This window comes from Solanum tuberosum, unplaced genomic scaffold (assembly GCF_000226075.1).
Source record: "Solanum tuberosum cultivar DM 1-3 516 R44 unplaced genomic scaffold, SolTub_3.0 scf00062, whole genome shotgun sequence".
Lineage (NCBI taxonomy): Eukaryota > Viridiplantae > Streptophyta > Magnoliopsida > Solanales > Solanaceae > Solanum > Solanum tuberosum.
Window position 1 is genome coordinate 1,039,402 of NW_006238987.1, and position 25,202 is coordinate 1,064,603.

The window sequence follows — 25,202 nt, forward strand, 5'->3', positions numbered from 1 at the left end:
AAAAATTAAAACAGCATGTGGTTACAATTGCACAAAAAAAGAGAGTAAAATTTACAGAGTGGCTAAAGGTTTTGCAAAGTGTGTGCTGGCTGCTAACTCAGGTTTCAACATTATTTTTGCAGAAAATATTATTAACATTATGTCATGTTATACTCCATGAGGTCATATGTTTAATGTACTTTGGCGTATTCCCTGAGGATTTTGAAACAGTGTGCTCAATAGTACTATAGTAGTAAGATTTTCCGCACTATTTATGGTTAAAATTAACGAAAACAATCTTTGTACCTTATAAGATAGAGATAATTAATATTGTGTATCATCTATCCTCTCTAAACCCATTAACCCACTTGTGGAATCACACGGATTATGTTGTATTTGTGGTTAAAGTTGAACAAACAACAATGTTAGAGGGAAAAGTTAACAAGTGAAAGGAATGAAAGGTCTCAATTCCCATATGTCGTAGACTTGGTTAATAAAATTATCTGATATACTTATTATAGATGGAAAATGAGACATATATCTTGTGAAATTAATCGAGGTAGGCAAAAAATCAAATGAATTTCACTACAATTTAAGAAAAAACAAAATTGTTGTACTACTAATCTCACAAACCAGTACTACTGTCTACTACTAATAACCAAATTGCCCCACGTTTTCTCATCTTATAATCCACGTGTCATGATCCTATAGCTTCATCAGTATTTTGTAATGCCACGTCGGATAATAAGGACCAAAGAAGAGGAACATGAAATTCAGCCGTTAAGAGTTGTTTCTCAATTTCTCATCACACATTGCCCATCATCTATAATAGTAGTTTCAATTAGTAGGACAAAATCCATTAATTCATCATAATCAACAAGAGTCTGCAAGCAAGCAGTGGCAAAGAGGCTGAAAAGTGATGGCACTTAGAGCTTCAGCCACCGCTAAATCACCTCTTCCTCCGCCCCCTTCTTCTTCTTCTTCTTCTACTTCATCACCACCTATAGTCTTAAATCTTCCTAAACTTACTCAAAAAACTGTGTCAGTGGCATTCTCTACATCCACTGCACTTTTCCTCTTTCCCCTTTTCACTGCGACCCATGAAGCCAGAGCAATCAGCTTACCCAAGGAAGACATAGTCTCTTCCCTTAATCAGGTACCAATTACAAGTTCCCCCTATTTGAATTTCTCATAACTTTTTATTGGGTTTTTAGTAAAACCCATTTCTTCAAATATGTTTTTTTTTTTGGGTCAAATCGTTTCTACTGCAGTTCTGATATAGTCTTACTATATTAAAGTTGGTACCTTTTTGATAATTTTTTACTTAGGCGATTGTGGATTCTACATCATATGTATTACTCATGGTTTTGACTTAGATACAGAGTTTAAGAAAGTAAAGATACGTGGAATGTTCAAATTGCTTTTTAATCCTGTGGTCTTAACTAAAGATACGTGAAATGGATCAAAATATTCCTTATTAGTATGGTGTTAACCATGTCTGAAAAGTTGAAGTTAAAGAGTTACTAAAAAAACAAAGAGACATTCTTTTTTAAATGGTCTGAACAAACAAATTGAGACAGAGGGGGTAGTTGATACAGTTCCACAAAGTTCTGTGTTATGTATGTGAATAAAACTTGTTTCTTAGCAATTTATTGGAAGCTTTCCTCTTTCCAGGTAGAATCTGCAGTTAATCAAGCTCAAGAGGTTGGTTCGAACATCTTTGATACTATAAGCGGAGTGATTGGGCCCGTGATTGAATTTGTGAAACCCGGGATTGATGCAGCATTGCCTTTAGTAAAGCAAGCAGGAGAGGAAGTTTTGAAGAACGCTTCTCCTGTCATATCTGATGTCACTAAGAAAGCCCAAGAGGCAATGCAGAGTGCTGGCATGGACTCTCAGCCAGTGATGACTGCAGCTAAGGTATGATGTTCTGGGACTTTTCGGTGTTTTAATTTGATTTTCATCTTTCTTTGCTCAACTTTAAATGATACATGATTGTTTGGTTGCAGACAGTAGTTGATGCAGCTCAACAGACATCCAAGGTGATTGAAGGGGCCAAACCAATCGCCTCATCCACAGTTCAAACCATTTCATCAACTGATCCAGCTGTTATTGCAGTGGCTGGTGGCACATTATTCCTGGCATATCTTCTACTTCCCCCTGTCTTCTCCGCTCTCTCTTTCAGCTTTCGTGGTTACAAGGGTAATTGGATGGGTTTTATTTCTCTTATTTATTTCCCTTAATTTTGTCGCTTTAGACCATTGAGATATACAGTGTAAACTATTCCCTCTAAAAAAAGGTGTACAAATGTAAACCAAGAAACATGCTTTTAGCCATAATTTTGGAGTGACTATAATCAGATTGGCTTGGTAGGTTGGTTCATTTAGCTATCTTGAGTGACTAAAATCATTATCATACTTGAAATTGTGTTCACAATTTGTTCTAATAGCATTATCTTGACACCAAGTTAGTTATTTGTAGCTTTATTATCATTTTCATTTTCCTGTTAATTTTTGGAATTAAGAAATTTGTTTTGGAATGCAATTTCCAGGTGAACTAACTCCTGCTCAAACACTGGACAATATGTGTTCTAAGAATTATGTCTTGATTGATATTAGAACAGAGAAGGACAAGGATAAGGCTGGAATTCCTCGTCTTCCATCTAGTGCTAAAAACAAGATGATTCAAATCCCGTAAGTTGGGTTTCTTCAAGTTTACATTCTCGCTTAGTAGAACTGCTGTTTTCTAAGAAAAGTAGAAAACAAAATGAACTGTGTTCTATCATTACTCGCATCATGTGGTATTTCCACTGCCGTTCTAATGTTTCAAATTGCTCTATCTCGGAAACAAGCTTGTCGAGATAAATAGATTAGAATGACATACATAAAGACTAAAATAAGTCTATTTTGTTACTTGTTTGACGGGTTAAGAAGGTTCTCTTTAATTTCTTGAGGATTCTCAGTCAGGAACAAACTGTGTGTGGTTCTTGATAGTGGCTGAACCAAACATTTCCTTTTTATTTATTTGTCTCTTTCCTCGCTACGTTCTCCTTAACTAATTGAGAGGCGGTAAATTGACTTCTTATGCTAGTGAGAAGCTAACCTGGTCCGGTATACTTGCTTTCATCTTTGTGTTTTTTTTTGTGCATGAAATCATTTGACTCTGAACTTCCTAGGGAAGATATGAAAAATGTCTACAGATAAGTATGTTTATACTTATGCATATGTTCTCCTGGTGTATTACAGTTTGGAAGATTTGCCGAGTAAAGTAAAGAGTCTTGTGAGAAATCCGAAGAAAGTGGAAGCTGAAATAGTGGCTCTGAAGATATCATTCCTCAAAAAAGTCAACAAGGGGTCTAACATTGTCATAATGGACTCGTGAGTTTTTCTAAATTTTCTTATAATCTACTTGAAACCTCACTCTTAATTCCCTTCTGGTCTTATAGTCTATGTGCACCTTTGTATAATTTTAGTTATCAATGATATTCTGTAAAAAAATTTCAGGTACTCTGATTCAGCTAAAACAGTTGCTAAATCACTGACGAGCTTTGGCTTCAATAACTGCTGGATCATGACTGATGGCTTCTCCGGAGGCAAGGGGTGGTTGCAGAGTCGGCTAGGAACAGATTCATACAACTTTTCTTTTGCAGAAATTTTATCACCATCAAGAGGCATTCCAGGTAGACGTTTTGGTACAACTGGCACTGTCAAATTGCTTTCAGATTAACAAGTCTCCCTTGTAATGACCATCAAATTGGCCATAGTATAGTTGAATTCTTAAAGATAGCCTGCTTTAATTCTTTGATCAGTTCTAATGAACTATCTTCTTGCCTCTGTTTTTCTCTTTGTTTTGGCATGTCACTGCATGCTTTCGAATCCTATTTGTACACCCAACATAAGAAGTTCAGCCATATGATACATAGAACAGGGTGTGACTCCTCACAGAAACAACTCCGGATCGATTTTCAAGCAGTTGGTACCTAGCCCTTCTTTTTTTGAATTTCTATCAGGTGCCAATGTTGAACAAATGCAGCATTTTGGTTGCTGCATTTTCAATGATACTGCAAACCAATGTAACTACATTCCATCAGAGTTAGTCTACACCATGCAATAGATGTCACTTTTGTGCTAAATGCCTCTCAAATTGAAAACGAAGAGACACTTTGATGCATGATTACCAAAATTAGGAAAAGAAAAGTTTTACTTTTGCTTAATTTTCCAGTAGAACAATCAAAGTAAGTAGCTAAAAGATGAATTTTTTATTTCCCAATAAACCGGAATTCAATAAATGAGTAGAATTTGAATGAGTACACACTTATGCTAAAGCTCAGTCTTAATAGTTGTACAGATACAAACAAACAATAGAATAAAAGGAATGAAAAAGTGTATAGGAAACAATCTTCCGAACTTTAGGCCCTTTCGCGATTATCATCTCTATGCTACACTAAACAACCATTACGAGAAAAATTCACATCATAATTGTCCTCTACCAATTGTCTAACTTTTATAAGACTAATTGTGGTGTAACAAAAATATTCTTGAAAGTTGGAGTAATATCTCCAATCTTGATAATAGGTAAATTATTACCATTGGCTATTTCTTGTTGTTATATTATACTCCCTCTGTTCCTAATTATTTGTCCACTTTTCCTTTTTTAGTTGTCCCTAATTACTTATCAAATTTGACAAATCAAGAAGGGACAAAATTTTTTTACCGATTATACCTTCAATTAATTACTTTGAAAAATAGTTTTTTTTTTTGGAAATATTAAGTTTTTAATTCACCCACTTCATAATTAATAGGAGTAAAATGGTAAACTCACTATATCAATAATTATTTTCTTAATAGGTGTGTCAATTCAAAAGTGGACAAGTAATTAGAGATAAAGGTAGTATTATTTATTTTCTTTAATATCAGAACTATAAACAGGACTTGTGGGTCTAAAAACCAATTTCCTTCATGTAACTACCACTACCAGTTATGTACAACTCCTTCAACCAATGGTATCACCTCTGCTAGCTTAGCTCTGAATTTGATAGCTTTCATTATTGGTTGTCAGATTTACACACCGAATAAGGCTCCTATTGAGTCAGAGAATTTTTCGAAAACAATCTCTCTAACTTGACGAGATAATAATAAAATCTCTTATCCTTTATCTTTTCCTAATACTCCCTCTGTTCCATATTCGATGCCCATTTTCAATTTACATGGTGATTAATTAAATTATTAATAGTTTAATCAACTTTATTATTTTGCCCTTTATTCATATTAATTATCCTATTTAAAAAAAGAAATTTGTGGGTCTTCAAAATTTGTTTAAACTTCCAAAAGTCATATTAATTGTAGGGGGTAAAATGAAAAAAAATTAAATAATTTTATATTTATTTAGTAAGTAATTAGATACTCCTTCTGTCTAATTTATGTGACACTTTTCGGATTTCAAGATACAAACAAGTCTATCTTTGACCGTAAATTTTTTATTGTTTTAAATATTTTGAATTGTCAATTATTATGACTTATAGTACTTTTTACATAGTTTATAAATATATAAATTTCATTTCAAAAAATTTAAAGATTCCATGCATAAATTGTCGATCAAACTTGAATTGTTTAATTCTTGAAAAATGAAAAGTGTCATATAAATTGAAACACATGAAATAATATAAAACAAATATTTTAATAAGATGTCCATCTAACATGGAACATGCCGATGGGGAGTATCATTTAGTGGGATTTTTATAGGTATGTTGTTGTTGTCATAGCCAACCGTCTATCGAAAGATACTACTCCCTCTATTTCATATTAATTAAATTTTTGAGGCATTTTTCGTTTTTGAAATTAACTTAATTGTTCAATTTTCAAGACTATATTTAAAATATTTTTTCAATTTTACCCTTCATTTGGATTTTCAATGTAATGACTTCATAAATTTGACAATAATTAATAAGGATAAAAATGAAAAACTATATTTAATTTATATCTTAATCTATTTTTTTTAAAGAGCTCAAAAATTCAATTAATACGAAATGGAGGGGAAGTTGATGTACAGTTAGTTAAGAGTCCAATCCAACAATTAATTTCATACCGCTAAACTATTCTTTTCATTATATCAACTTACACGAACCATTAGACAACCAGATTTACGTGTAGACTGTAGTTGTTGCACTCCACAATCCACATGTTAGCAGTAGAGGCATGAGAATAAACCGATCTTTTTACTGAAACTCTCTCATTTTCGATTCCCATGGCACGTTATCAACCGCTGCGCTCTGTCACCGTCGAGGATATTCAGGCGCTGCAGGGAATCTCCGCCGCCGCCGCTGCCCAACTCCACCGAAAGCTCACCGAGATAGTTGCTAAATACGGAGCTGACGCTACCAATACATGGCGGCACATCTCTCAATACCTTCTTACTCCGGACCTTCCCTTCGCCTTCCATCAGATGATGTACTATGGCTGTTACTTTGACTATGGACCTGACCCGCCTGCTTGGTTGCCCGATCCGTTAGTATTCTTCAGTTCAACTGCGTGATTTGTTCAATGTTACTCATTCCTGTTTTAATTAATGCGTGAAAGAAGATTTTCTGCGACTACGATTTTTTCAAATACTTTTGAAATATTTTGAATGGTTAGCCCGTTGACTTAGAGTAGGAATTCTAATGGTGTAATAGTTTATTTCAAAAAAAATTTTGAAGATTGTGTATCCGAATTATAATATTAGTTAGTTTGACCCTCATATTCTAAATCAAGCCACATAATTGAAAAGTTGATGAAGTCAGGTGAACAGTTGATAAATGTTATGGGTGGATCTTGATTTGGATATGCGTTAGTGTATTATGAACTTGAAGTTAAATTAGTTTGTGAGAAGTTGCTGAATGGTTGTGTTTAGTTGCTCATGATGATGATGTGTTACTCCTGGCACAGGGAAGCTGCTAAGTTGACTAACATTGGTAAGTTATTGGAGCGACGCGGAAAGGAGTTACTGAGGTCAAGTTATAAAAATCCTATTTCAAGCTTCTCTGATTTTCAAGAATTTACAGTCTCAAACTTGGAGGTACTATTATGTTTTGCCCGCATTATTTGCAGCTTTACTTTCTTGTTTGTGAATGAGTAAATATTGATGCAGTGTCCTTTTTTTCCTCTTACTGGAAACTTTTATCTTTATAGATGTACTGGAAGATCGTATTTGAGGAAATGAATATTTCTTTTTCTGTTAGTCCTGAATGTATTTTGCGTGAAACTCCATTGCACCCTGGTGGTCAATGGCTTCCTGGAGCACGTTTAAATCCTGCCAAGAATTGTTTGAGGTTGAATGCAAAGAGGAGTTTAAGTGACATAGTTGTGATAACTCGTGATGAAGGAGATGATGAGGCACCTGTTACCAAATTGACTCTTGAGGAACTAAGATCAGCAGTATGGTACAATGACTTTTGTTACTGTTCATTACAAAATTAAGTTGTAGTATGTATATCAATTGTTTTTTCAAGTCAGAATACTTGTGCTTGTTATTTGGATCTCTGTAAATATTCCATCTAGTCTTCCTGCCGCATGGCCTAAAATATATCATTATGTGCATCATAAAATGTTGGTCCTTTAATAAGTTGTACATACCGTGAAACATGCTGACTATTTATGACTTTATGGAGACTCAGCTCTGGTCATGGCATATATCTGAAAAAAATGTTAAGATGCACACTACCAACAAGATCCAGTGGCAAGAGACTCCACTTCAAACAAGGAGGTCGGATGTTCAAGTTACCGTAGGAGTATAGTGGGAGAAGACCACTACTGGCTTCTGCCTATGCAGGGGGAATGGGGGGAGGGGTTTAGGAGTTTATGTATATTAAATTAATGTACTTTCTCAGCAGTTCCAGTGTTGAACCATCCACATTCCATGTGATACATGGGGAAATATGATTTGTTAGTAATCTAGGAAATATTGTGCACAAAGAAACATAAAGAAAAGGGGTGGTGGTGCACCTTGGATATTACCTCTTACTATTAGTCTATTACTAAGTCAAGGAGGTGTGAAAACCAAATGATGAATGCTGTTAATTGATGAAAGGAGAGAAATTCACCCAGGTATTTACTAAGATGTTCAGATCTTCAACTAGCATCTGAATGTTTATATCATATATTTCCTGGTCTGCTTGTGAGTTGGACTGGAATGAAAACTTGGAAAATTAAGCAAGGATTGCTGTGAGATGGTATTGAAGACATATAAAAGAATATTTCATGTCACTTGAAAACAAGAGAATACACTTATGAACCAATTTATTCGACTTCTAACAAGGTTCACACACCATTGGCATGGCTTATGTATGAGCATCAAGTCAGTGAATCTTTTGCACATGCCAGTAGTACAATCAAATCACATCTTGTTAAAGTAGGTGATGACTGGACGATAAGGCTTTAGAGAGGTAACTGGGTAGACTGGCTGCCACCCAGGAGCTCCGGGTGCATGGTCTAATAATGCCTCTGCTCTGTTAAATCTACAACAAATTACTATTGAATGGGGTGACTAGGATCTCCTTTCTACATCAAACAAACCCTGAGTCAACTGTTGCAAATGCTTTTCCATTTCCTTAATTTCTCATGAAAAGCACTTCTGATCATATTTTCTGCACACTGCATTGGCTAGAGAATTGTGGCCTTAAACATGTTATGTTTGTATCCACTGGGTAATGCCTTCTAAAATAGTAAAACTTTAGAGCAGTCCAACTCTGACATGCAAAGTTTTGTTGGGAAGAATGAGACACTGATTTGATATATACTCCATGCTTGTTGTGAAGAAAGAAGAGAATTTTGAGTATTTTGAGGTTGGGCAATCTGATTTTTCCCAGAATGAATAAATGCTACCTTCAATAATATGAAACCTATGTAGTAGCAACTTTCTTTTTCTTTTTATTGGAGATTCAGTATTTTCCCCCCCAATGAAAAATTACTTAGCACCCAGAAGGATAAAATCAAAGAAAGTTGCTTGAGATGGTTTGATCATGTTTTGCATCACTTACTTATGCATCGGTTCGTAGGTGTGAAACTATGGTGAGTGAAGGTGTTAAATGGCACGAGGTACACCTAAAATCATATGGAAGGAAAATGTCTCGAAAAGACGTAATTTCTTGGAATTAGTGCGGGATTATCTAAAGATAGGACAAAATAAAAGAAAAAGATTCATATAGATGATATCTACTAGTTGAGAATGTTGATCTGAACCTACTGCTTTCTTGAAGTATTTTGACCTTACGATAGATTTATATGCCAGTAAAAATATAGTGAACTTCTAATATTATTGTAATTACTATTACTATTGTTCATATATAATTAACTTATCTTTTCACTTCTATTTTTTATTTGGTATATGATGATAATATGAGTTGAACTTAAATGGAGAAACATGGAGGATTCATATAACTAACCCGACTTATTTGGGACTAAGATGTAATTGTTATATGTTTGTTCTGTTTTTATGAGTTATGAATACTAATTCTAAAAACCTTTCTAAAATACAGGAGAGTCGCATATTGCATTGATACACTGGGATTGGAAAAGGGATCTGCCATTGCCATAGATATGCCAATGGATGTCAATTCCGTAGTGATCTACTTGGCCATTGTTATTGCGGGTTATGTGGTTGTCTCAATCGCTGACAGTTTTGCTCCAACTGAAATTGCAACGAGGCTCATGATATCAAAAGCAAAGGCTATTTTCACTCAGGTTTACCCCATTTCTCCTTCGCTGGAAATAAAGAAATTATGTGCCTGAATACTGTTTTCGATTTCAAGTATAACCAGAACTACTTTTCCAGCGTATATAACTGCGTCTTCATATAGGGAAGTATTTAATACTGACTAGATCAGAACTGTTCGGTGATATCATAGGTAACCTAGTTATTGCAGTAGGGCTGTGGATGGAGAAGAAGAGAAGCTCAAGTCGACATATTGTAAGCAAAAAATATTGGATAGGAAGATAAAAAGTTCTGCAAGCCATTTGGTAACTAAAATTAGTTGAGTATCCTTTCCATGCCTGGACTATTCCAGCACTCACTGCCACCTAACAGAAAAGGAAGAAGCAATTAGTTGTTTGAATAATACTTCTTGACACAGAGATTCTTGCAGTTGAATTTGATGCATGGATAATGCTAATAGGGTGTATGGATTTTTTTGCTAAGCTTCATATTATATTAAACTTGATAAGATGAAGAGATTCTATCTTTAGATATCTGCAGAATGGCTCTTGGAAAGTTATTACTAAGTGGCAAAAGAAAAAAAAGACACCAAATTTTGGTTCTTTTCTGAATAATTAATTTGGATGAATGCATTAAATATGAGAATGCTAAGTTGTTTGTGGCTTTGAGAAAGTTGGAGATGAATTACCAAGTATAGCTCGTCAATCTTGGATGCATTGTTTGGAATTAAAAGGTAACTTGAGTAACCTATCCTTCCTGGGGTGTCAGCTTTGTAGATCTGAACTACTGGGATTCTCACAGAGAACCTGTAGTTAATGGTTGATTACTCTTTCAAGAGTTCGTAGTGAAAACATGTGGAGATTAAATTCATATGCTACGGTGAAATTTGAGAATTGAATCAATGCCCTGGCAGTACTTCATTTGGGAAAAAGAATATTGTGGCTAATGCTCATATGCTCCATGACTCCACCCCATGACCATATCTCCTTCAGAGATTGTTTGAATTCGTCTTGAAGGCTGTCCTTATCTTTTGAAATTCTGACGGGAATTTAAGTCTCTGATTCTTTATGTTTGATCTCTCTCTCCTCCAACTCTTACTCTCACTCATGGGCTAAAACTCTTTGGTTGACTATATTCCTAGGATTTCATTAGCCGTGGTGGCAAAAAACTTCCATTGTACAGGTGATATCCTAGTCCTGTGTCATTTTCTTTTATTTATTTGTTTCACCCTCCTAACATAGATTTCTAACCTGCAGTAAAGTGATTGATGCTCAATCACCAATGGCGATTGTAATTCCCAATAGAAGCTCCACTTTGAGCATAGAATTGCGTGATGGTGACATTTCATGGCAAGATTTCCTAGAAAGAGTAGACAAATCTAAGTAAGCACTCCTCTTTCTGATGTTATTTCATGGATTTAATTCCCTCTTTTTGATAGCTAAAGTTGGATTTTGCTTCACTAATGATTTACTTTTATCTAGTGTTTCATGCTGACACAAAAAATGAGCTAGAACTAGATGACCTGATATAATCCACTTCTGTAATCCTTTAGAGAGACGAAATTGTGAAACTTTTAGCGCACAAGTACATTGAAATTCGTCATTCTTTAGATCCATGCTGTTAGCCTGTTAACAATGACTATTTCTTGAACATGCACATGTACCTGCAGTGTGGAGTTCATGGAATTTGCTGCTATAACTTCTCCTTTTTTAGCTGGCTTATCACGGATAGACAATGTAATGCGACTCAGGCGCGTATGTTACACATAATCTTGTTTTGAGCTGGTGTCTGTTAATACATGTAGAACCATTCATCTCATCTGACTGTGAGCTTAAGTTTAAGTGATAATAGTAGTAGTAGCAGTGGTGGTATTAGTAAATAGTAAAAGTATATAATAGAAGAAAAGTTACTTAGATTTTGAAATGACCTCTGATTTTTATTTTGAGTTCAATTTTTGGAGGATCACCTTGATTGCTAAAGGGTGAAAGTTCATACCTTATCTTTTCGTAAACTTCTGCCGCTGGCGCTTATGATTCTCTCCTGTATAACATTCCATTCAATTTCGAAGCACCATTTTTTCTATATCTTATGGAGTTGTTACATTTCAAATTTAACGGATTCAAGATCTGATCTACAATAATATTATTAGTAGAGTTGAACACAACGTTTAGAAGGAATTTGTGTGCACTTGATGTCTATCAAAGGGGGAGGACTTGATTTGACGACTATTAGACCTCCACCCCGAGAGACTTTACAATCATAATGAGCAGATAACCTATTTCCTTACTATCTCATTGATTTTCTTTTTCTCTTACGCATGTTATGACTATATTGTCTAGTTTGATGCCAGTCTAATGAAAATTGCAATTTTCTTTCAATCTTGCCATTCATCGGATAAATTGCAATGTACAACGTCTTTCTCTACTCTCTCAAAACCCTCCTATTCTTCTCTTCATATGGTCCATAAAAGTGCTAGAGGAGCAACATCTCATACTCTGCATCTTCTCTTATGTTCTCTAGAATCCCTGCTAAACATCCTTTCTTTTGCCCGACATCACCCGCTCAAGTCTGAGCATCTCAGAATTTCACACCATAACCATGATGCTATCCAACAATATATAAGGAGGTGATTTACGTCTTCTCCTGATTCTTTACACATGAAGCACCAACTAACACCACTAATGTTCCCCTTCTTCAATTTTTCCACTGCCAGGATCACCCTCCTCACAGCTAGCCAAGTGAAACGACGAATCTTTCTCGGTATCCATACTGAAATATGTTGAAAAGATTCCTCTAATAAAAATCTTCTCATAGAAGTACTTAATAGAAAATATGCCATACTCCCCCCTCTTCATAGGTCATGACTATCCATAATTTTATTTTATTTTTTATGGTGAAGCAATTCGTCCAAATTATGAGTTCTTTAACCTCCAGACTTGCAAATTTCTCCTAAAACTCAAATCCCAATGCACTCCTCTCCCATTTATACTCCATATCCATTGGATCTTTTTTGGCAAGAATTTCTATACAAATTAGGAAATGTTTTTCTCGGCTTCTTGCACACTTATGTCCCCAAAAACTCACTCATCCTGATTGATATGTTCTCATTGAACCATTTCACCCTTTTGAGATATTCCTCCATAGTCCCACATCCATAGGGAAGTGAAGACATTTTTGGTCCACCCCCTTTCAGAACTTGGGATTGAGGCATAGTTGTTCATGTACTTTCAAATGACTTGTAGATCATCAGCAATACACCAGAATAGCTTCACTCCACTCTGAGCCTGCAATTTTACAATAGTTGCAGAAATAAAATAAATAAAAAATCTATCCCAGCTTTACTATCATGGATAACAAAGGTCAAGGCCCAAGAGAACATCCAGCTTCAATACTTACTAAGGCAACCAATACAGTTCCAGCTTTAGTATCATAGATACCAAAGGCCAAGCCTGTCAAAAGAAAAGTATACTGCTCAGTACCTGCTTGGCTTTATTACAGATTCTGAATGCTGATGATTATGCCAAGAGGACTTCTGAATTGGGAAGCATTATGATAGTCCTTTACTCGAATTGAACTTTTGTTTACATACCTATTCTTCCTCAATCCTGATAATAGGATCTTTTACCATCTAAGCCACTACCTTGAATCATGTTATACGTCATTAACTCTGATTTTCTCATTTTACACTAGCTAAAAATAGCTCTGGTGCTGGAATAAAAAGTTGTTGATCTCTCCCTTTAAATAGCAGGGAGGTTGAGTATATTGGGGTGGAACTACCTGTTGAAGCATCCACAAATATCCTTTTCTCGTCTGGAACAACAGGTATTTTGATATCCATTGCAAGTATTTTGTCTTGTTCACTTACTCTATTATTTGGTGTCAAAATTTTCTCGGTTACCGCTTAAAATTAATTTAAGGTTCTGTTTTTAGTGACTTAATATATATGTTCATTCATACCTTAAAAAAATGTATATGTTCATTCATTATCTCTTGTGGGATGAAGGACCCTTTTACTTATCTATAATATCTTACCTTGTAAAAAGAAAAGGACCCATTCTTTTTCTACCACATTTAATGAAGAACATTTCATGATAATTATGGTGAAAGAGTTCAGTTTATCGGTATGAGAATAATGTAAAAACTGCTTAGTCGACTCATTCATGAGGGATTAAGAAAAAATTTGGAGTAGAACTACTAATATAAGACTATTACATTTACTCTCTATAAATGTGTTTTAGGGGAACCAAAGGCGATTCCATGGACTGCGACTACACCCCTTAGGGCGGCTGCTGATGGATGGTCCTTAAACATTGGCAAAGATGATGTGGTGGCCTGGCCCACCAATCTTGGATGGATGATGGGCCCTTGGCTAATTTACTCCACTCTGCTAAATGGAGCAACCATGGCCTTATACAATGGGTCCCCCCTTGGTGCTGGCTTTGCTAAGTTTGTTCAGGTTCGATGCAATCTAACACTGTAGACCCATTTCAAATACCAAATTAACAGTGGTGGCGATGATGATGATAAACAACTTTGATTTGTTAAACAAAAAACTTTTATGAATCTGACTAGTTGCATACTTGATTGGTCTTACGTAAAGCAAGGAACTCTCCGTATACTGCTCAATACTTCAAGCTAGATGATTAGGGGACTTGTGCAAACTTTAGGTGCCGCGCTTGCTAGACCAAGTAGATAGAACAGCAAATCTAAGCATTTCTGCCTATACTACCAAGGACCAACTCTGTAATTAGTATTAGTATTTCGGACATCATTCTTTTCTTTTTCTTCCTAATACTACCAATCATTTAACTTGAGAAATATGAAGGCTAGAATACCACCCCAAATGACTTCAGATTGAAAATTTGGTTTTACTGTGTACAAGCTCACTTCTCCTTACAAATTTTCCATTTATGGATTCTACCATTTTTTGCCATCTAAAATCCTCAAGGACTTATCTAGGATGCTAAAGTTACTATGCTTGGCGTGGTCCCAAGTATTGTGAGGGCATGGAAATCCACAAATTGCACTGCTGGTTATGATTGGTCATCCATCTGGTAATTCTTCTTAAACATCTTCGAAACAGTTCGAGGACACTATATTATTCTAGAAAATTATGTGTTATTTTGTTTCTTTTCTTTTCATCCCCTAGTCATCCATGCAATTACTTTCATTTGGTCTTGGGCATATTTTTTCTTTAGAATTGTATTTGACTTCTGTAATCCATATGGAACTTCAAAACTTCTCACGCTCCAAAGACATTTCCAACATTTTTCTAGCTTAATTTAATTATGTATGATGGCAGTCACTTTGCCTCCACCGGTGAAGCATCTGGTGTGGATGAATCCCTTTGGTTGATGGGAAGAGCTCAATACAAGCCTATAATAGAGATCTGTGGCGGGACAGAAATTGGTGGTGGATTCATTGCTGGTTCGTTGTTGCAACCACAATCTTTATCTGCTTTTAGCACAGCAGCTATGGGTTGTAGTCTATTTATTCTTGGCGAAGATGGGTCCCCTAGAGTAAGTATTTTTCAGCCTTTCTCAAACAATAAAAAGTGATTTTCGTATTAAATGATGCTTAGTTCATGAAAACTGACCAGTTCTTTCCTAAAGATGCAAACACTACAAGTCTTATGTAGGAGTCCGTTAAGCATTCTAATGCATTAGCTCTCGGTAAATTACAACTTTTGCATATACTGCATCTAGGGGTTGCCACTAGTAAACATCAAGCAATTTACATTACCGCAACTTCACACGGGATAGTTGAAAATTATGAAAGGAAGGTTTGCCACATGAAAAAATCAGTAGTTTTCTCTAGAAGGGAGAGTCACACTCATGAACCATGTGTTGGATGAAAGCCCCTCATACTATTTGTCGTTAACTCTATACTTCCAATGTTGCTAAGCAGTTGGATAGGAGAAATTACACATGGACAGGTAATTCTGAATGGAGTAATAAGGAAGTCATCAGCACTAAATATGTTATGGAAGATAAGAAAGCACTGGAAGAATTTCAAATATCTGTGGGGATAGGAGAAAGATTAGAATGTTGTTGAATGTGGAGCTGGAAACAGGTGGAAAATAAACATCGGTAAAATTATTAGATTAGGAGATGGATAAAGCTGGTCAACACCTATGGAGAATTAAAAATTGAAGGACTTGGACAGTGAATCCGATTCCTTAATTGGAAAGCAGACAAAAATAGTATCCTCTTTGTTAAATCCTGTTAGAACACTTCACATAGAGTAGAAAATATGAAAAAGGATTGGTCAGGAATTGGGTAGAATTCTATTATGCAAACGGCAGTGAAGGTAATCTGTATTCTCCTTTTCTCTTTGCACAGGAGAGAGGGGAGGTATGGTGGTTGAGGGTTGTAAAGAAAGAGAGCTTCCTTTTTATTCATAAATTGGTGCCGCAAGTACATTTGAGTAGGAAAATTTCAAACTTTACCTAAATGCCGTTTTCTTGGTTTAGTACAGGGTTCTAACGAACAGGGGATAAGCAGGTTTGGTAATGGCAATTGATAGCTGCTAAATAAAAAGTCGAAATTACATTGTAGTTAAATATTGTAAGTGACCCTTAAAGATATTTGATACATTCAAAGTAATTCTGTTAACTCTAATTGTAGCCATTTGATTCTCCTGGGATTGGTGAATTGGCCCTTGGTCCCCTTCTATTTGGGGCATCAAGCACATTACTGAATGCTGACCACTATGGTGTATATTACACAGGAATGCCTGTTTGGAATGGAAAGGTTAGTAGTATTTCTGATTCTACCTTGGCACTTTATTCTTTTTCTAGATAAGTACTTAATGTGTTACTAACTACCTAGCAGGTTCTTAGAAGACACGGAGATGTATTTGAGCGTACTTCTAGAGGTTATTACCGTGCACATGGCCGTGCAGATGACACCATGAATCTGGGGGGTGTAAAGGTCTATGCTTTACCTTGTATTGTTATTAAAAAATCATGAATTATTAGGGTCTCTTTGCTTTAAGACTTCATTTGAAAAAAAGGTTATTACTTGAGACTATTTTGTCAATTTTTCAACTAAACCAATACTATTACTCATCATAACTGATATTTGCTCCATAAATAAAACAATAACTGTTGGTCTTATTTATCAGAAATTGTTTCTTTGAGGCATAACAAGTGGTCCTTGACCCCTTTCATCTATTTGTTCTCTGTACCTTTGTGTATTTCTGAACACAGGTTCTCCCTTCTAGCTTATCAGCTGTATTTGTTGCAGACAACTTTATGTATTGTTTCTTCTCTTACCCGTAACTGAAACTTATGATTCCTTTTGCCAGGTAAGTTCAGTGGAGATTGAGAAAGTTTGTAATGCAGTTGATGAAAGTATCCTTGAGACAGCAGCTGTTGGGGTGCCACCACCTGGAGGTGGCCCTGATAAGTTAGTTATCGCCGTTGTATTTAAGGATTCTAAGGGGTCAAAGGACAATTTGAATTCATTGAAAGTTTCTCTCAACTCAGCTTTGCAGAAGAAATTGAATCCTCTATTCAAGGTATGCACATAATATTCAGCTTTGGTAATACAAAGTTTGAAGGTTAATGTTTCCTTATCCAGTCTAAAATATTGCAGGTTTCACATATAGTAGTCCTCCATTCACTTCCAAGAACAGCAACAAATAAAGTGATGAGAAGAGTATTGAGACAGCAATTTTCTCAAGTTGGCTCTAAACTGTGACCTATGTTACTCCCCGTTCTCAAAAAAATCAACCAAAGCCAAAGTGGGAGGGAAAGTTTATTTGTTGTTGTACGAACTTTTCATTTTCTGTTCGCTCTTTCAATAAGTTTCAGCTGCAGCCGCAACTTCTAGTATATAGTATGATTAGAACTAATGCAATGGTAATAATGAAGCATATAAACAATTATTCAATAATAATGTTTGTGGCTAATCTGGTTGTTTAAGCGCAATTTGACTATCCTTTCACTACACTAATTGCACAAAATAACCGAATTTTTCTAACAATTGAATCGAGTTTATATTGAATATAGTATTATTAGTCATACGAATATTACATTTAATAAAATCACAAATTATCAAAGTTATTTTTTCATTTTCCAAAACTTAATATCAGGTAAAATCCTATGTCACATAAATTAAGCAAATTTGAGGACCAAGAATGGAATACAATACAATGGGAGTGAACTGGAATTAATACTATACAATTTAAGGACCAGAAGTGAATTAAATTACTTGTAGAATAGGGGTGTACTATGCTCACCTAGCTCAATCTAGAGCCTAATACCTCTTCCTATTTTTCACCATATACATAATCGAAAAGCTTAGCAAGAAGTTCCTTCCTCTTCCACGGCTTTCAAGTTCCACCTAACCGGTGTAAATCCTCTCGGCCGGCCCGGCCTCTATGGAAAAAATTTCTCCACAATAAGAAATCAGTTCAAAATCTAGGGTTCTTTTTCTCTATAGGAGAGAACGAATTTCATGGCGGCAACTCTCATATTGAAACCTACCCTTTCCTCTGCTTTCCTCGGCCAAAAACTGTAAGTTGTCTTATTATCTGCTTAGAAAAATTGTATGCGGGTTATCTTGTGTATTATAAGTCGTATTGAGCATTTGGGATCTATTAATTTGTTGTTGGTATGTTAAAGTTCCTACTATTTGTTAAACTTTTGTGCAGTTCGAGTAGAGGAAATTCGAAGAGGTCGGAACCGTCTCGTTTGTTTTCAAAGGGTACAAAATGTGCAACGGATACGGCTTATGGAGGTGGGTTTTCTAATACTAATTAACACCTATCAAATTGAAAACTCTATGTATTGATGCTACTATGAAAAGGGAACTGCAAGCAGATACAACATACAATTTTAATTGATGATTTATAATAGTTTTAGATTAATAACTCTGTGGCCGGTAAGATTTTGGGTTAGTATTGAAAGATGTGTTACAATGTTAAAAGGGTATTGGGTCTTGGTGCTCAAGATGCTGATTCGGAATTAAGTATTTAGTTGGGGAACTTTATATTAAAAGAATTGTAGAGATGCAAAATCTCTAAATTTCTCTATTAAAAACTCCTTTGAAAATGATAGTAGAATTTAAACAAGAATTCTGGCGCATATAAGCTTTAATCTTTCACTCTTTGCCAAATTAACGCGAAAGACCGTCAGCTTTTTTTAACTTAGGTTACTTCTTTATGTTAACAATGAGTGGTAACAGAGGGAAAAATTGAAGTTAAAGTAACTTCTCTTTTGGCGTTGGATAAGTTACATGTGTAAGTTTGTTCTCTGGTTCTTTTCGAGTTGTTTGATTAACATTCTAGCATGAAACATCTAGTTTGATGTTAACAATCTGATTTCTGAAGGTAACGTTCCAAAGTTTTCTCGAGTGAATGTTTGGGACCCTTACAAACGTCTTGGAATAAGCCGTGATGCCTCTGAGGAAGAAGTTTGGAGTTCGCGCAACTTTTTGTTAAACCAGTATGCCAATCATGAGAGAAGTGCAGAATCAATTGAAGCTGCTTTTGAGAAGATACTAATGAAAAGCTTCATAAATAGAAAGAAGACAAAGATTAACTTGAAAACAAGGCTAAAAAAGCAAGTCGAGGAATCTCCGCCATGGGTTCAGAACCTCCTCAGCTTTGTGGAACTTCCACCACCTGTAATTATCTTGAGGAGATTATTCCTCTTTGGATTCATGGCATGCTGGAGTGTGATGAACTCAGCTGAAGCTGGCCCTGCATTCCAGGTTTGTTCTGTCTCAATTTTTATCCGTGACAAGTCTTCAGATTTCATTTGATTTGCCAATATCCATAGGTGATGGGAGGGCATGTTCTTATGAACACACTGTACCTTGCAGTGAATATCTTTCTTAATCAGTGCAAATTTATTCTGACATAAGTCTAATAGTTGGTAAAGATCTGTACAACTTCTGACACCACCGTCATAAAAAATAAGATCTAGGTGGTTTCTTCCCATCTTTCTAACTCTTGGTGGCAGAGTTATCATGTTCTGTGCTAGTGGTAGGTAGCTCAGGTTCCCGTGGAATAGTCGAGGTGCACGCAAACTTGCTCGGACACCACCGTCATAAAAAACAGTTTGGCTTTTACACTACTTTGTAAAGCATAAATTTAACTCTTAATGTTATTGATAGTTTCTCTACTGTGATTATGGACTGTACATGTATTGCAAGCCCCTCTTACCTATCAAACCAAATAGTAGATAAATTTGAAAACACAAGGAGACAATAATTGATTAAAAAAGGAAAGAGAAAGATAAGGATACCCAACACAGTATGTGAACAGAATTCAAAAGTCAATATTCTTTTGTAAATAAAGAACTACTGATTAGTCTGTAAAGAGCAAAGAACTTAAATTTTCTTCATCAAAAAAATTGCAAAATACTTATTTCTTTATCATATTCATCCAAATGTCCCTTGCTGCCTGGGAATCTCATTGCACCAAGATATCCTTGTTGAACATCTTCATTTGTATTTTGCCATTTTTAGAGAGAAGAAAGGACGGAGGAGGCTCTGGTTTAAGTAAATGAGTATTGGCCTCTTTATAGTATTGTTTGTTTCCACATCAGTTAGTGTATGAGTTGTAGTCTTGTTATAGAGTTCTGGACAATTCTCACCAATTGAGCTGGTTTTTGGACTAAGTTGGGCCTAATGTCCATTTTCTTGTCAAAATCAGACCCAGGTATTGGTCCACCTTTATTAAGTTACTCTATGCTCTGTCTAACCCTAGGTGTGCTAGGAGGTGCTAGATTCTTCCATCAGTTAAATATATGGGTTGTAGTCTTCTTTTTACCAACCTACGAGTAGATCTGATTTTTATGATTCAATTAGGACCAAGATTCCTTTTCTTGACAGTTAAAGTTTTCAAACTCGACCATAGGAAACTTGAGAACCTTTTAAATAATCATGTACTCTGGAACATCTCTCAGCAATCCTCCCATTCTGGCTCCGGCTTGTACCATAAGAATGGTCTTGAACTATCAGCACCATGTATTTATGGGGAAATGGAAAAAGTCAAAACAGGTCAGGAAACAAAGCAGTATTAATTAAAAAAGTCCACCTTTCAGCCCTCTAATGGCTGCTTGGCTTTCTCGGTATCCCTCGGGGGTCTAACTGCCTATACTCATCAGTGACCATTAGGTTTTTCAGGTTTAGCTCCATAACAGTATAAAAGTTGAAGACTAAAAGTGATGTAAATTGTAGTTATTCTTTGATGTTTTAGTTGAAAATGCAGACAGTTTCAGAGTTTGACCTGCATTTAATAACGCAAGGCTTATATTGAGCAGCTGTGGATGGTATAGTGGTTTGGCTGCTGTCATTCTGGAATCTGGATCATGTTTTCTGATAATTTCTACACCTTGAAATAACTGGCGGTGACAAGCTTTCAAGATTTTAAATAAATGAATTCCAGCTTAATTTACAGACAACTCATTTTTATGCAGGTAGCAATATCATTTGGAGCTTGTGTATACTTCCTTAATGACAAGACAAAGAGCTTAGGTAGAGCTGCTCTTATAGGGTAAGTTGATTGGTTGTCTCAGTTTTGGATGGTAAAAAAGATGCTAGTTTCTAAATTCCAGTATCATTTTCTGATAATTCACTTTCATCATCGACTTCTTACTATTAATAAGTGTGCACCTTTTACGTATCAGGTTTGGAGGCCTTGTGGCTGGTTGGTTTTGTGGTTCACTGTTGGTTCCCATGATTCCTTCATTTCTGCTGCAACCAACATGGAGTCTTGAACTCTTGACGTCTCTCTTCATATATGTTTCTTTGTTTCTGTCCTGTACTTTTCTCAAATGAGACTCTAGAGAACCTGTTTAACTGCAACAGTTTTGGCATGTTGCATCTTGCTTAATTCATGGTGTTCCTCCAATACTTTGTACCTTCGAGCTAGTTATATGGTGATTAGAAATTGTTATCAAACTAGTAGGAGTTACGGTCAATGTTTATCTTCCATTTACTCTTGAATTTTCAAATGATGTAAGTTGAAGATACATGTATCTGGGCTCATTGGTCCTCCTTTCGCCAAGATAAAGTGAAATTTTAGTGGGAAAAACTGTTATGTTTGCTACACCTGATCTTCCTATTGGTTCCTTCATCTTTTATTCCTGGCATTTTCTTTTCTTTTTTGTTTTCTTCCTGGCAATTTTCTGATGTGAGAGCTAACTTATTGCAATATCAAGAGGGAATGAGGATATAAAGGGATTAAAATGACATCAAATGCTCAATAAGATCACATTCATCTGAAATTTCAAAGTAGCATGTACAGCAAACTTGCGTGGTTCACTTGAAATATTTACCAGATATGAACTCTTTTGAGTTGTGGACGACGATTTCAGGATACGTAGAGAAGATGGTACTAATTATGCTTCATTGATATGTGGTGATGTGTGTCTTCTGGCTTTTGACCACTAGAGTAAGGTTGGGGTACTTGATTATGATAGGAAGAGGTAACAAAATGGCAGGCGTTACTTGACTAAATAAATCTTGTAGCACAACCTCACCCTACTACTTGTTCAGGTTCTTTTGTCCAGCATTGTCAATTTTTACATATCCAGTTTAGTGCTTTGAATCAGAAAAAAATGTGAATAATAATAACACAATACTCGAAATGTGGGCAATCTCCAGCGGTAAGATAACTTCTCTTGCTAGTCCATATTAGGTGGGGTAAAAGAGTGAAGCACAACTGATCAAGACTTAAGAATCAATATGTCTAGAACTAATAATGCCATATAAATTAGAAATAAACATACAAATAGCTAAATATTAGATGGAGAAGTGAAGTCGGAAATAAACAATAATTACAACATCAGTGTCTTGTTTCAGTCGAACAAACAATCACTAGGAAAATGGGAATGTAAAAATCCAATATGGCTCATGCAGGGCATAATTTTTTGCCTATTATTTCCCTTTTGATTTGGTGTTCCTGAATGCGCAGCAGCCAACACCATAAACAAAGAGGACGAGAAGTAAGAGGCCAAGGTTGACGAGGGAACATGTCTTCCAATCTCTCTTGATGTGGTCAAGGAATGATGTCTTACATGATTGGCAGTTGAAGCAGAGCTCGCTCTGTACATTGCTCCAAATCTTGCAGTCATCGTCTGCTACCGCTGGCCCTGCTTTGGGCATGGTCCAGTAAGTAGCATTGTGGAACTCCAGGCCACAGTAAGTGGGTGGCTTGCAGCAACTCGACTGCACTCACCAAAACAAAAGATTTAAATTATATTACACTAATGAAGTATTTCAACATGTGATAAACCTCCAAGTCATCAGAATGAAACTTTCAAGTCACAATCAGAATGAGGACATTCTTTTTTGCTTTAGAAATCTTCTTTTACCAAAACATAAAATACCATCAAATGCTCATCATCCCTGGCGATCTAAGTGAGGCGATGTCTTTGAAATAGCAGACCTATAGGTGTGACTAAACTCAAGTTACCTGATTGTATAAATGTTTGTTGCATCATCAATGCATTGAACTTAATTTCAGAAATACTTTAGTTGGGGCGAAGGGAGTGTATAACTTAGGGTTTGGATGAACCCAATAACTTTTGTTTAGATCATGCATTTGTATTAGGAAACCCATTATAAATTATGAATCCATGACTATGATTTTTTTGGCAAGTTCAGAACTCATAAACTCTAAATTCTCACTACACACTTCCATATGAATTCACTGAGAAATGAGATAATGGGTAAAGACAAAAGATAAGAACCTGAATATGAGATAGTCTGTATTTATAAAAATCAGCCCCTTTGCCAGTAGGTATACTCTGACAAAATTTGGTATCAACCAAACAACTCTTAATCTCCTCCCAATTCTCTTCATTTACCACATACTTCTGCAACCAGTTGGTGTAATCTCCAGATTTGATTTCCTTATAACCTCTCCCAGATAAAGCTTTGCTCACATTTTTATTCGTTACCAAAATTGCGAACAACGTGAAACAGAGCAACCCCACAATGAGCAAAAACAACAAAAACAAATATATCCAGAGGACAAACGAGACTCGGCACAAGGATCCAACCAATCCCAAAATCGAAACAACCAGGAGACATACTCCCAGTATCAGTAAAGGCTTCTGCAACACTTTCTGGCAAAGTGTAGCGCTGTGGTTGAAATTGAGCCAGATTGAAAACCCTATGGCTACCAGAGAAACCAATAGAGTCACACAATTAAGATATGCAATTATGAAATTGCTTACTCGTACCATCTTACTTTGTGTTTTTGTATGCATAGATTTTGAAAATTGAAAAATTAACTTATAAAATTTCAAACACAAACTGCAAAATCACAACAAACTAATTAAGTAGTAGTCCCTATATTTTAGCCATTAAAGAGCAGTTGTTGACTCAGTTAAAGATGATAAGCCCTGAAATATAGGGAGAAGTTGGGATTAGACTGTTCTCTTATTTGGTAAAACTTTTAAAATTCCGTAAAAAACACACTTATTTGGTTCCTTCTTTATAGCAAATGTATTTTCAGAAAAATATAGGCAACAAATAACAAAAATAAAGATAAAAATTACTTTAAAGTTACAACTTTTGATTATATTTTTACCATGTCATCATCAGGATCTTTCACAAAAAACATCAACACAAACACGAGAGTCATCACGCCAAAATGTACAAAATGATCGGCAATCTTTGTCAAATGAAACTTAATTTCTACAAGTCAGGAAGTGACTAATAAGAAGAGCAATTTCCTTGAAACTTTTTCCATGTTGTGTTGTAATGATTTATTTTATAAAATTTACAATTTGTTTACTATTGCTTTTTTTTTAAAGTTTCTTCAGTATATATAGCTAATTGCGTGTTCCATGTTTAATTTGCTCAAGGCTAGATCAGCTCTTGGTAAGAAATTAAAATAGTTGAATTTTGTTGGTGTTTACTATTAGTTCATGACTTTTTCTTTATAATAATATTATAAGTCTCTGTAACATTATGAAATGATGAAAAATGATGACCCTTCGGGGTGGCCCAGTGGTTTGGGCTTGGGGCTTCCATGTTGGAGGTCTCAAGTTCGAAACCCCTTGCCGGCGAAAGCAAGGGGTTTGCCTTCTGGGTCGAGCTCGTCGCGCCGGGCTTGCCTAGTGCGGGTTACCTCTCCTATGTGGTTTGCGAGCTATTGCATAGGAGCGAGAGTTTTACCATGTGCGCACCCAAAGGGTAGCGGTTGCGGGTTTCACTTGTCATAAAAAAAAAAACGATACAATTAAGCCATAACACTATATTCAACGGATTCAAGTTTGATGGCAGGTGTACGTAACTCAAGTAAATATAAGTTCCAGCAAAACCTTGTGCTGATAGTAACATCAAGCATCCTAAGCTCAGAAAGATGTGCATGAAGTTGTAGACCGCAATGGTCCAGAAATCTATTAGAATGTGCAGCTAGCTAGCTGCTCTAAATGTGTCAAACTCCCGAACACATTAGGAAGCTTCAGGGTTTGCGGATAAACTAAGGATTTCAGTAGAGGAACAAGCATGGTGTCAAATTAGTTAAGGTGTGAGGGGCACCCTTTACTTAATCTTTGAGAGTTAGCG

General features: G+C 35.8%; 4 protein-coding genes across 5 annotated transcripts; 3 read left to right on the plus strand and 1 right to left on the minus strand.

The window, feature by feature from the left end:
• The first annotated feature begins 769 nt into the window (after window positions 1-769).
• Window positions 770-3,817, plus strand: LOC102600011 (calcium sensing receptor, chloroplastic). Its single transcript, XM_006345005.2, has 6 exons — window positions 770-1,135; window positions 1,654-1,899; window positions 1,989-2,181; window positions 2,531-2,672; window positions 3,225-3,356; window positions 3,483-3,817. The coding sequence occupies exons 1-6, from the start codon at window positions 899-901 to the stop codon at window positions 3,703-3,705; spliced, it is 1,173 nt and encodes a 390-aa protein (XP_006345067.1). The 5' UTR covers window positions 770-898; the 3' UTR covers window positions 3,706-3,817.
• Window positions 3,818-6,075: 2,258 nt separating this feature from the next.
• LOC102600331 (probable acyl-activating enzyme 17, peroxisomal) lies at window positions 6,076-17,599 on the plus strand. 2 transcript variants are annotated; one of them, XM_006345006.2, is made up of 14 exons: window positions 6,076-6,482; window positions 6,903-7,032; window positions 7,146-7,396; window positions 9,491-9,695; window positions 10,808-10,848; window positions 10,923-11,048; window positions 13,412-13,488; window positions 13,905-14,122; window positions 14,626-14,720; window positions 14,969-15,185; window positions 16,293-16,418; window positions 16,500-16,598; window positions 16,975-17,187; window positions 17,265-17,599. In XM_006345006.2, the coding sequence occupies exons 1-14, from the start codon at window positions 6,223-6,225 to the stop codon at window positions 17,367-17,369; spliced, it is 2,163 nt and encodes a 720-aa protein (XP_006345068.1). In that variant the 5' UTR covers window positions 6,076-6,222; the 3' UTR covers window positions 17,370-17,599. The 2 variants fall into 2 exon arrangements, with proteins under 2 accessions (XP_006345068.1, XP_006345069.1); XM_006345007.2 differs by having other exon boundaries at window positions 13,415-13,488.
• Window positions 17,600-17,889: 290 nt separating this feature from the next.
• LOC102600896 (protein CHAPERONE-LIKE PROTEIN OF POR1, chloroplastic) lies at window positions 17,890-21,731 on the plus strand. The gene is made up of 5 exons (XM_006345008.2): window positions 17,890-18,187; window positions 18,325-18,410; window positions 19,003-19,385; window positions 21,098-21,174; window positions 21,308-21,731. The coding sequence occupies exons 1-5, from the start codon at window positions 18,129-18,131 to the stop codon at window positions 21,456-21,458; spliced, it is 756 nt and encodes a 251-aa protein (XP_006345070.1). The 5' UTR covers window positions 17,890-18,128; the 3' UTR covers window positions 21,459-21,731.
• Window positions 21,732-22,380: 649 nt separating this feature from the next.
• LOC102601241 (tetraspanin-8-like) lies at window positions 22,381-24,072 on the minus strand. Its single transcript, XM_006345009.2, has 2 exons — window positions 23,375-24,072; window positions 22,381-22,850 (listed from the first exon to the last, which is right to left on the minus strand). The coding sequence occupies exons 1-2, from the start codon at window positions 23,894-23,896 to the stop codon at window positions 22,560-22,562; spliced, it is 813 nt and encodes a 270-aa protein (XP_006345071.1). The 5' UTR covers window positions 23,897-24,072; the 3' UTR covers window positions 22,381-22,559.
• Between the last annotated feature and the right edge of the window lie 1,130 nt (window positions 24,073-25,202).